The sequence below is a fragment of the Miscanthus floridulus genome, chromosome 7 (assembly GCF_019320115.1).
Source record: "Miscanthus floridulus cultivar M001 chromosome 7, ASM1932011v1, whole genome shotgun sequence".
Taxonomy (NCBI): Eukaryota; Viridiplantae; Streptophyta; class Magnoliopsida; order Poales; family Poaceae; genus Miscanthus; species Miscanthus floridulus.
The window spans coordinates 54535423-54547937 of NC_089586.1; the positions used below are offsets into that span (position 1 = coordinate 54535423).

The window sequence follows — 12515 nt, forward strand, 5'->3', positions numbered from 1 at the left end:
AGCTAGATCACTCGAGTGGCACTAGATGACCGATATGCAAACAAGTTTGCCCCTCTTGATAGTACGACCATCTATCCTAAACCCAGTCACCAACTTCTCTACACACCTATGACCGGTGAAATGAAATGCCCTAAGTTATACCTTTGCCTTGCGCATTCCATTCCATCTCCTCCAATGTTGATGCAACACATGCACCAACATGATCAACAATGATATGATTCACTTCATATCATCACATGATCATATTGGTTCATCAATCTTGACTTCACTTGCTTTTCACCATTGACTTCGTCCATCAGTGCCAAGTCTTGCTCAAGCTTCACCGCCATGCGGTCCATCGCTCCAAAGCCTCCGACTTGCCCTTCACGCTTGCCACCGGTCCATCAAAGCCAAGTCTTGTCTTGATCTTCTCCACCTTGATCACATGACTCAATGTCATGTCTCATTTGCAATGAGCTCCTTCATCATCATATGTGTGAGCTTTGCAACATCTCCAAGCCATTTTCACCTTCATGGCATATGTTGCTCACACACATGTACCTGTGGATTAATCACCTGTGTATCTCATATAAACACAATTAGTCTACCTAGGTTGTCACTCAATTACCAAAACCATACAAGGACCTTTCACTAGGGCACCTTCTCTGATCATCTTCACAACCACCAGACTCCCAAAGCTTTCATTCGGGCAGTCCATCTCCTAGCTCTAGCTCCATTTCCTACCTCTTCCACCATTCTTGCACCCCCTATTATAAGAACTTCAGAGCATTTAAGTGAGGAATACACACTCAATCATCTCTGAGACTAGACATAGGGCTCTAGCCTGAACCAGTATAAATCCTCATGTCTTTTCGATGCTACCATTGTCTTCCTAGAGCAGCGCGACAATCGTATAAATTTACTAGTCTGGTTTATAAAACACCGACAGTATGGCTCTTCTCTCCTTGGATCCTCAATTTGACTTTACAACATATGCAATACAAGTATGCTATTTTGTTTATCCCTACCTAAAGCTCCACGTAAACCTTTTGTAACTAGGAGAAAACAAAAGAAGGCAAAACATTGATGTGCCTTGGTGAGGAGTTATACACCATTGAGTGATTTGAGAGTGCCATTTGAGGAGTATATAAAGTGAACTATGCTTTTTTTCTTAAGAAAAACTTTCAAAACTCCAAGTGCTAAGATATGAAATTGGGAAGATAACTTTGTTTTAAGAACTGTTCCACTTTTCAACAACCCAAGGAAACATGTTAGCCAACGCCATAAATCCCACTTGTGTAAAGAATGTGTTGGAATAACCTTCATGAAAGCCATATATCTTAGGCTGTTATGCTCATGATTACTTTTATCTCTAACTTTGCTTGAGGATGAGCAAAGGAGTAAGTGTGGGGGAGCTTGTTGGGGGTGCTTAACTCACATAATGAACTGCCAACACTTGCATAAAAATACTAGCGTACAAACACTAAGCTTAGACATAGGGCTTTAGAACTAACAATTTCCACAAGTTTTGATGTTTGACCATTTGTAGGAGGGCATTTATGGAATACATGGAAAATACATTCAAAATGAGCAAAGAAACAAAGCATCACACCATATTGCACAAAGCAAAAGAGCCTAAGGGGAGAAAGCCTACTACCAAGCCAAATCAGGGCCCAATCATGTAGAGAAAAAAAGCACAAACCCAAACCAAACGATCTCCAAATGGCGTGAAACTTTACAGACGTGGCCCTTACATCCCCAGAGGCCCACTAGGCGAAAAATGGGCTAGGATGACGCTTCTAGGGTGCAGCTACACCCCTATGGGCACACCTAAGGTCCAAATTTGATGAGGCGGTGCATTAATTGCTACATAGGATGGTGGGAGTGGATCCCCCGAATATCCCCCACGGAACTGCCTTCAACTAGCTATAAAAGGAGGTTGAGACCCCCCTCAAACACAACAACACACCCAAGGATCAAGAGCAAAGAGCTAGAGCATCATTCCAAGGCTTAGGCCCTAGATAGCTAGTAGAGTTAGTAGGGAGAGATGTGAGGAAAAGCTTGGGGATGCGCCGAGCTTGTCGGTGTCTCCCCAACTTGTACCTTGACGAGCACTTGTACTTCAATGGGATTTTCCTTTAGTAAGTGTTCAGGGTTCTTATGGCATTAAGTCTTTTGATTAGTTAAGCTTTGTTCTTACTAGTTTGCGGGTTCATCGTTCATCCTTGTGACGGATACTCTAGTATATGGCCATGATAAAGACGGATAACCCTACGCAACGTTAGAGTAGTAGTCTATAGCATAGACGTGGTGTCTAGGCTAGAGGCTACCATCATTTGTCTCATACTCCATGGTTGAGGGGTAGCCGGCAAGTGGTGACAGCCCTATCTGTCCCTTGAAATCCCCCACATCTACGAACGACGTAGAGCTAGAGGCCGACAACGCTTGGCAGATTAGGTGTTCTCCGGTGACAGAAGTGAGCAAGTAGAAGTAGAGTTTATCTATCCATAGACCAAAAAACCATAGGAATTTATCTCAACCTCTACCAACTCTACCCTTGTGTTGTCCTTGGATGAATTACCTAGAAGAGTACATCCGTTCCCTGTGGAAAATACGATACCCTGAATAATTTTGGATGAAAGTTACAACGGTAACTTCGTACGCTTGCGAAATCTTTCTATTTGCGTTAAGAAATGCCAACAGGGGCTTAGGGCTAGGGTTTTGGGCTTCCTGCACGGTCGCGCACGTCCTGCCCCTCCTAATTGGAGCAGAGGCGGTCAAAAAGCGGCAAAGGGGCAGTTGGGGTGGCAATCTCAGCGTGGCAGGGGCCGCGGCGACACATATCAGCCTCTCTGCTAGTGTGGGTGGAGTGAGGGCACGGATCATGGACGTGGCATCCATCTGTGGGGTTTGCTAGGTAGGAGTGGGTCATGGACGGCGGTGATCGGCTAGCGTCCCTTGGATACTCGTCGGCGAGAGTGCGAACATGCGGGGAAGAAATGCAGAGAAAGGGGAAAAGGGGGATGACAAGTGGTGTCACTAGGCCCACCTATTAGCCTCGCCGTGAGAGGAAGTAGGTGTACGTGTTTTTTGTTTTCTAGCGATGTGGCTTGTGGGGGCGTTGGTTGCTAGGCCGCACGCGTGAGGGAGGGAGAAGAGAGATGGTGCGGGCTGGCTTCGCTTGGCCACGGTCGCACACACACAGAGGGAGCGACTAGTTCGGCTAGTCTAGCTGCTGCGCTGGGCTCCTTTTCCTTCCTGAATTTTCTATTCTTTGGTGGTAGAAAGAAGAAGTTTCTCAACTCCGCCTACATGAATGTTGGCCGTTGTTCATTGGACATCTGTTCTCAGGCCTTTTACTGAGTGTTTGCGTATGAGGTCATTCATACTGCAAAGCGTCGTACAGGTTTGGTTTTGAGATCTGGAGCTATTCAAAGCGTGGGTACAATTTGATGAAAATTAGTTTCTGAATATTTGTTTAATCCAGAGTGCTTTGTAACGTGTTGATGTACCTAGCTATTATCTAATATAATTCTTCTTTCATCGCAAAAAAGTCACTTAATTCATGATGTTGGTCAATTATTTATTAGTCAAGCACAAGAGCCGATAAGAAGCAAATCACATTGTTGCTTATTAGTGCACATGCTCAACCATGCTAGTTAGGGTACACCTAGTGCATCTAGTGTTGGGTTCCTACCATGCTAACTCACCATGCAAGGTTTTGGAAAAAGTTTTGGGATTTTTAGCTCTAGGATTTTAGGGTTGTTACAGATGAAGCAGAGGTTGCTAACAAGGAGTAGCGAGTTGAAGTTGTCATGCCATTGCGAACTCGTAGAGACCATTGGGAGTAGGAGAGACAGCTGGATGGGGGAGATCGATGGTGTCGATGGAGCTCCAACCATGGCAAGCGGCGGCGCTACAAGGCGAGGGAGGAGGCAGGAAGAGACGAGGTGGAAGCCACGTGATCGTAGCATATCATCGTCCTAGTTCCCAAGTCTCCCTGCAATTCAACATGGCCTCGCCCAAGCTCATTGGCCTCTTTGCCTACGCCATGGCGGTGGAGGCATTGTAGCTCTCGAAAGCTTCAAGGGTCCTAGCCTAGCAAGCATTCAAGCCCATGGCGGCCGCAGGCCAACAAGCGGCAAGAAAGGTGGCCTTGGGCGACCAAGCAACCGGCGGCGTGCCAGTGCCATGCCCATCGACGACACCTTCGGCGGGCATGGGCATCCCATGGAAAGGCAGATGGAGGTGGGGTACGAAGCTAACGAGCGGGGCCCACATGGCAATGAGAGGGGCAACATGGTCTTTTCACAAGGCGCTTATGTGGTAGCACCATGACCTGGCACGCCACACAAAAAATGATCGTTTTTGGCAAACTTTCTTCTATCCCAGTGTGCAAATTTGTAAGAAAAATTGGAAGGGTGGTATTTAAAGTGTGACATTCGAGAGAGTGGCAAAAAAAAAAAAAAAAAAAAAAAAAAAAAAAATATATATATATATATATATATATATATATATATATATATATATATATATATATATATATATATATATATATATATATATATATATAAGCCCGTCGAGCACCATCACTATTCACTCGGTAGGCAGGCATCGACGTGGCCACCTCGTTCCGCTCTGACGTGGCCGCTCTGACCTGTGAGACCGCGAGATCGGGAATGCCCTGCCCCTCTGCTCCTGAATCTCCCCCGCACGATAATTCTCCGACACATCAAGGACAACAGCCCCATCTCCTTCGCCGCCCCCAACCGCCGCCACCTCTCCGCGAGCCGCCCACGACGCCAACGGCCACCAGGACAGAGGGACGGCTGCTACTGCGGCAGTATGGGGGTGGACTACTACAAGGTGCTGCAGGTGGAGCGCGGCGCCTCTGACGTCGAGCTCAAGAAGGCTTACCGGAAGCTGGCCATGAAGTGGCACCCGGACAAGAACCCCAGCAACAAGAAGGAAGCCGAGGCCAATTTCAAACAGATATCAGAGGCATATGAGGTTCGCGCGCCCGATTCCTCACCCCATTGCGCCTCTGATCTGTGCTGGTGCTCGTAGTTGCTCGCTGACAAATGAATGTGTATCGATTGATGCGCTTACTAGGAAGGATCGTTTCCATTTCCTCTTATTATCGATTGGATAGCTGATTGTAATGCTGTGCTCGCCATTGTGTGAACGTTGCTCTTCTGTGCAAAAAGATCCAATCCCCCCACCCCACCCACCTTTTGATCAGAATTTTAGCTGATGTAAGCTTCGTGTGTCGCGTTACTTGTGGTAGTTTAAGGTTTGGACACTAAAAAAAATCACATAAGTTGGACTCTGGCTTTCATCAGTCATTTTTCTCAGTCTATATGTTAGTGCCATTTGTCTTGAATTTTGGCACTTTATTCTTCTTTATTTTCCCACTTCCTAAGTGCACGAGCAATTATGTTGATTTTCTCGTGCTCACCTGTACACTGATCAGTGATCACTGTGGCACCAATGAGCTAATTGTGGCATCTTTAATTCAACCAATGCTCTTTCCTGTTCTGCTTGCAGGTGCTAAGTGATTCCCAAAAGCGGGCAGTCTATGATCAGTACGGGGAAGAGGGGCTTAAGGGTCAGGTCCCACCTCCTGGAGCAGGTAGTCCCAGTGGCTCTTCCTCCTATGGTGGGAATGCATCGACATTCCAGTTCAACCCTCGCAGCGCTGATGATATTTTTGCCGAGTTTTTTGGGTTCTCAAGCCCATTCTCAACCATGGGTGGCATGGGCGGAGGTGCTGAGAGAGGCATGAGGGGCTCAAGGTTTGGGATGTTCGGCGATGACATATTTGGGTCCTACCCACAATTCCCTGGTGAGGCATCAATGCATGTTCCACAACAGTCTCAGAAGGCTCCTCCAATTGAGAATCGATTGCCATGCAACCTTGCTGATCTGTACAAAGGTACCACCAAGAAAATGAAGATCTCACGAGAGGTTTTAGATGCTGGCGGGTGAGTGAATGTTGTTATGTGCATTAAAATCAGATACAGTTCTTCTAATGTTATATTAGTCATTTGATTGTAGAAGAGGAACTTGATGAGAATTTGTGATTTGCACATTGTGCATACCAAAATGCGCAGAACCTGAAATCTTCATACTACTTTTTTCTTGAACAAACTGGAGAAATCTTCATACTACTATGTAGCTACATTACATATTTTTTATGATATCACTGAGGAGTGAGGACAACTAAAATCTGGAACCTGCTGACCATTTGCGTCACACAAGCTTTTAAATTGCGCCAGTGTTTCTTTAACAATTTCTGATTTCCTGACTTTGGCCCAAAAACTCAAATTTTAATTCAGTAATCTGGTCATTGAGCTTACTTATGTACTTTTACTTGAGAGAATTGAAATGTGAAATAGTATTCATTACCTGTAATCACCCTCCTTAGTTTCACACAAAAGTTCTAGGGTATATGATTCAGTGTCAAATACTTGAACTACAAAGGCGCTCAACCATTTAATGTGATGTCTATATGAGTGAAGCAGTATCCCTTCCTTTTGAAAAATTAGATGTGCGTGGGAAATCTTGGAGCCTCACAATGTTTTTTTAATGTTAAATGCAGCAGGGGTGGCCCCCTTTTGAGCTATCTTCTTATCTCCATTTTCTTGGCAAGGTTTTTCGTCAACTTTTCTTGATTTTAAAATGATCAAGCATTCAAAACTTCATAAGAAGAGCAAAATCTCCTGCTGTCTATGTTACACATTCCGGAGTCCGGACATCAGTGTCGCACTTAAGCCAGCATGTCATAGGATGGATCCATCTTACTCTAGTGATGTCAATAGTGGATTATCCTCCTGCATTTACATGCTTCTCAAATCGTGTCACTAGGTATTGCTATACCATTATTTCCCCATAGCCTAGTGAAAAGAGGCAACCTATGGGACGAAACTACACAACTTTAGGGACCTACCAAAGAAAGCTAACTCTAAGGACAAAGTGAGACACACAAACAACTAGGGCCCATGTCAACTAACATATATCTTTTTAATCAGAAAAATATTAGATGGAAGAGGCATATTACCCTTTCAGGCATGGTCTATGCGATGGCTGAATTAGCACCACATGTTGAAAGTTAAAGTTAATTGTGGTTCCGGTGTCAGTTTAATAGGCAACCATGATCGCCATCTTATGTATGCTTTGCTTACTTCCAAAACTCTGCATATCAATGTCTCCTTTTGTTAGGGTTGAAGAATAATGTGATTGTAGCCCTTACATCATAACTATGTAGAGGAAGAGGCTTTAAGGCAGGAAACCTCTAGAGAAAGAAGACTCTGTAGAGTATATTTTAGATAACGTAGGCAATTTCCAGCCTCGACACCAACCAGGGATGCACGCAGACATTTTATGTTTAAACAATGTGAGCAGTGAGCACCAAGATTTGACCCTTGGATAGGTGGAGTCTTGTGCTCACACCCCCACGACTATGGTGCTTCATTTGTTTTGCTATACTATTAAAATGAAATACAGAAGTATGGCAACAGACTAAAGGGAAATAAGAAACATGGAAGCTAATTGCTGAAATTCCTAAACTAACGTTTCATGCATTATGCACCAATACTGTGCTACCTTGTACCTACCTGGCTCGGTCCTGTGCTAATTAATAATGGTCAAGAATTTGCTTATAGATTTTATTTGATCTTGTAGCTTTTATCTGTCTTTTACAGTTCAGTTATACGTGGGGACTAATAACCCATATTTCTCTTATTCAATCTTAATAATTCATCCTTAATGCGCGTGATTTTCCATTCTGAAATTTTGGATGTGAGGGTTTTGCATGCTTTCCTTATTCATGATTTTCTTGGACAACATAACCTTGTTTTATATATTGCTTTGAATGCCAGATGCAGTAAACTGAATTTGCTGAACAATGCACAATCATATAAGAAGCAAGTGAAATATCAGAGTCATGCAACCTTTTTTATAAGATCTGTTACAATCTCACAATATTATCCCTACACATTTCTAGAATTGTACTCCCTCCATTCCAAATTATAAAATGTTTTGGCTTTTCTAGAAACATAACTTTTGCTATGCACTTAGATGTCTAGATATATAGCAAAAGCAATATTCTTGAAAAGCCAGAACGTCTTATAATTTGGAATGGAGGGAGTATTTTACATTGATCCACAATTTGCTGTCTTGAAGTCTAAACACTATATTGTTCTAGGTAGTAATTATTATTTTAGTTTTACAAAAAATAATGTTCATAATTAAAGTTATCTTCAAATCTGATTCCAGTATGCTCTGTGTCAACCTTACATTACTATATCCCAACACATTCCTAATATTGTATTTTTACATTGATACACAATCTGCTGTCATTGTTTCAAGTAATGATTATTCTTGTACTACAAAAATAGTGTTTGCAGACTTTGAATCCGCGAACGGGTTTGTAGTCTAGTTGGTCACAGAGGCCTCAATAGCACCTCAGGTCCTGGGTTCAAATCCACGTGGGAGCGAATTTAAACAGGACTGGGTTACACCCCTCGTCGGCTGTGTTCCTGAGTTACACGTGTAACCACTTGAGCCACTTTCAGCGAGATGCACATGGCCGCAGGCATATGTCCTGGGCGTTTGGTGCCATGTCCTGGGCAGCCAGCCTTCCGGTTGTTTCTCAGCTTGTGTGCTTGAAGTTTCTTCTTAATGCAATGTCGCCGGGGCGGTCTTTCCCCTGCAGTTTGAGTTTTTTTAATTATCTTTGAATCCCATTTAAGTTCTGTGTATAGCTGTCTCTGTTTGATAACTTATAATGCAATGAGCTAATTCACTAACTGAACAGGATGCAATAAGTCATGTAGATTAGGGAATGCATGTTTATAGGACTAGGGGTCCTACCGGAGTTGCTACGGAGGTTGTAGGGATGGAAGAGCGGAGGGCGAGGGCCAGGGAAGCGGCGGCGTCGTGTTGGCGCCGTGATGGGTCACGGCGCTAGAGAAGGAGGGGTGGCTAGGGCTTCTGAGGAAGCCGAGCAACTAATATTGTTGCTTGCTTAATTCCATCAATAATGTTTACAAGATATATATATCCCCTCTATGAGACCTATTTTAAGAAATAAATAACCTATTTGGGGAAAATAGAAAATAATAAGATAACAAGGATAACTGGGCTATTAGCCCATCTAATCTAGGTGCCACCTATCCTAGGCGCCACCTAGCCATCTGTTGTGCGCCGGCGCCTGGTATACTGGACGCCGGTCATAACACATGTAGACTACTTTTGGGTCAGAGGAAGAGGGAATGTGCTGTAACGATGATATTTTTTATGTCAAAAGTAATTTCTATTCTGTGTCCCTACAACTACAAGAGCTTCATCTCTTGTTTACTTGCAAGGAATAGGATGGCAAATGCTTCTCAACTTGATTATGGACACTTTTTGAGGGCCGTCAAGTACAAGTTTTCCATTTTGGTTGCACTGACTATCTAATGAATTAATGCACTTGCTTCTCCACTGAATTGGATCTTCATTCCCATAGGAAACCTTGATATTTGTTTGTGCCCAGGTAACATGTACAAAGGCAATGTTGAAAATGCATCATGGCCAATTTTCAGTCTAGTCATGTCAAGGTTATAAAATACACCATTGACCTTTTAGTTGATTATGGATGACACTATGTTCTCATATTTTTAGAAGTTTAAATAGGTAATCATATGTAGATTTTATTAGGATGATTCTGTTTGACACCTTTACATTGGTTTTGTATTTTGATTACATTGAATAGTTTTTGGAAAGTTGACGTTTGATAAGTTTATATGAATAGAAACTTTATTATAGTATAATCTCTAGTGCTGCATCTGCATAAACTCAAGGGCTTGTTGTGGAGCCTAGTAAAAGATCACATGCGCTACTAGTCTGTACATTCATTAGATTCTTCTTTGAATAGCAGAAAACTGTAATTTTGTTGCTACATTTGTTAGACAACAACTCAAGCGGAAAACTTCACTCTTTGATCAATTCCTTATATTGTACAACTCCTCATGTGATGATACTGTGCTGTCATCTATTCATTATCCTGCAGTTCAGCCTTATCCATTTTCTGAGACTGTCAGTGATCAGTCATATCTTACTTTCAATCGCTGTGTGTTTGATGGGATTCAACCGAGCCTAAATAGTGTTCTGGTTTCAGTAAAAGATGAGTTTCTCCTATGGAGTTTGGCCGGAGCTCGGGGAATATCCAATCTCCTTGCTCTAGAGCCAGCCAATGTGTGAGTTCCTCTCTAGTGGTCTTGTGTCAAGTTTGAATTTGAGAGAGAGGTACAATATTAGATGTAAAAGGGTGTGTGTAGGTGTGTGGCTGTATGGGGTTTCTAAATCCACTCCTTTATTCTTCTTAATATAATGATACGCAGCTCTCCTGCGTGTTCAAGAAAAAAAAATATCTTACTTTCAATGGCATTTTGAGTTTAGACTTCTGTTTCTGTCATTTATATTTCTCTGTCAAGTTGAACAAGATAATACATGATTTTCTGTTTCTTGGCACCCTTCCCTTGTCTGAGGACCACCCATATTGGTATCTTAGGATTTCATTTTCTATTTTGGTTACCTTTCCCTAAGTTTCCATCTTGAATGGGAGACAGAGATATTAAACATAGGGTTGTTCAAGCAATGAGCTTAACCTTTCTATGATTTGTTGTTCTGCCCCATGTTTTCTTGAATTTATTTATTCAAGTTGGCATATTTGTGTAGTTTTCTGTAACCATTTGTTAATTTGGGTTAACCACTTATTGACAACTCTTTATTCATTTGGTAGGAGAACTTTGGTTGTTGAGGAGATCTTAACAATAGATATAAAACCTGGATGGAAGAAAGGGACAAAAATAACATTTCCTGAAAAGGGTAATGAGGCTCCACATATAATTCCTGCAGATATTGTCTTCATAATTGATGAGAAACTCCATGATGTATTCACAAGAGACGGTAATGATCTGGTTATGACTCAGAAGATTACTTTGGCTGAAGCCTTGACAGAATGTACTGTTAATATAACAGCATTAGATGGTCGGAACCTGACAGTACCGGTAAACAACGTCATCTACCCTGGCTATGAGGAGGTTGTTCCCAGAGAGGGAATGCCGATTCCGAAGGATTCTTCCAAGAAGGGAAATCTTAGGATCAAATTTAGCATCAAATTCCCCACGAGGCTGACCTCGGAGCAGAAAGCAGAAATCAAGAGGCTACTAGGTTCTTGAGGAGCAGGCACAACCTCTCTCTCTCTCTCTCTCTCTTTTGGCGATGCATTGCTGAGTCCAGTGTATATGCAGCTGTTAGCTGTGAATACCAACAAAGTCTTGGTTTCCTTATGCTGCGCCGGTTCCTTTGGCATCTTGATGTATTGAGATGGAAAGTTGAATTGTTCATTTTTGGGAGAATAATTCTACTAGATATTCTGTGTGATCTTGCTGTGACGATGTCCATTATGCACCTAACAAAAGCTAAGGTTTTATTTTGTGGGTAACTTTTGTTTGATAGTAAAGAGTAAAGTAAGCTAGCAGTTCTTAAACTTGCTTTGTGGCATTGTCTCAGTTCTGAAACTAAATGTATGTTTAGGTTATGTATAACTCACAGATAATGTCTGCATGTTTTCACTTCACTTATACTCTCTCCGTTTTAATTTATAGGTCGCTTTGACTTTTCTATATATACAACTTTTATTATGTATCTAGATATATCGTATATCTAGATGCATAACAAAAGTTATATCGTATATCTAGATGCATAACAAAAGTTATATCGTATATCTAGATACATAGCAAAAATTATGTATCTATAAAAGTCAAACGGTCGTAGATAATTTTTTTTAGATAAAAGGTTTCCCCTGCTTTTGTATTTCAAAAAGCACAAACATCCAGTTTCAGTACTGTTTGGCGCTCATGCGCAGTGCATACATTCAGACGCAGACTGATCAAGCTGCCCATTACAAGACTCGACCACAAAGGGATTACTCCTGGCAACTCCTAAGGACTGAGCACCCAATAGAACCAAACTTGATGATGACTCCGTTGAGATTTCCTCCATCCACTCGATCTGCGCCGGGCGCCTGGACAACTCCTCCAAATTGACGATGAGGCCTTCCAGCTGCTCTCCAGCTTCCTTCTTGTACAGCGATAGCCATCCTCTTAGCATTCTTGCAAGCCGAACCAGCACCATCTTCATCCCAAGCCATACCACACCCTGAAAACACAATTCATTCCGTAATTTCCATAGAGACCAAAGCACAGCCGACAAAACGACATTAGTAATCAAATGCTTCTTATTAGCAAGCCAAAACTTTCCTACAGATTCATAATTCCATCCCATCTCTACTGACAACATCTCTGAGATAATTCTCCACACATTCACTGCCACACAGCATTGAAAAAACAGATGAGAAATAGTCTCAATCTCAGAGCAGAAAAGACAGGTAGGATCGCTAACATCTCTTCTTTTCTGCAAAATATCTCTTGTTAAAAGTCTATTCTGAGACAACAACCATAAGAAAAACTGAACTCTACACCAGTTTC

The 12515-nt window shown here is 42.3% G+C and overlaps 1 protein-coding gene across 2 annotated transcripts; it reads left to right on the forward strand.

The window, feature by feature from the left end:
• Window positions 1-4655: 4655 nt before the first annotated feature.
• LOC136463254 (uncharacterized) lies at window positions 4656-11515 on the forward strand. Of its 2 annotated transcripts, XM_066462264.1 has the most exons (4): window positions 4656-4989; window positions 5527-5963; window positions 10766-10932; window positions 11005-11515. In XM_066462264.1, exons 1-4 carry the CDS (start codon window positions 4825-4827, stop codon window positions 11202-11204), a joined length of 969 nt encoding a protein of 322 aa, XP_066318361.1. In that variant the 5' UTR covers window positions 4656-4824; the 3' UTR covers window positions 11205-11515. The 2 variants fall into 2 exon arrangements, with proteins under 2 accessions (XP_066318361.1, XP_066318360.1); XM_066462263.1 differs by having other exon boundaries at window positions 4658-4989; window positions 10766-11515.
• Window positions 11516-12515: the final 1000 nt, after the last annotated feature.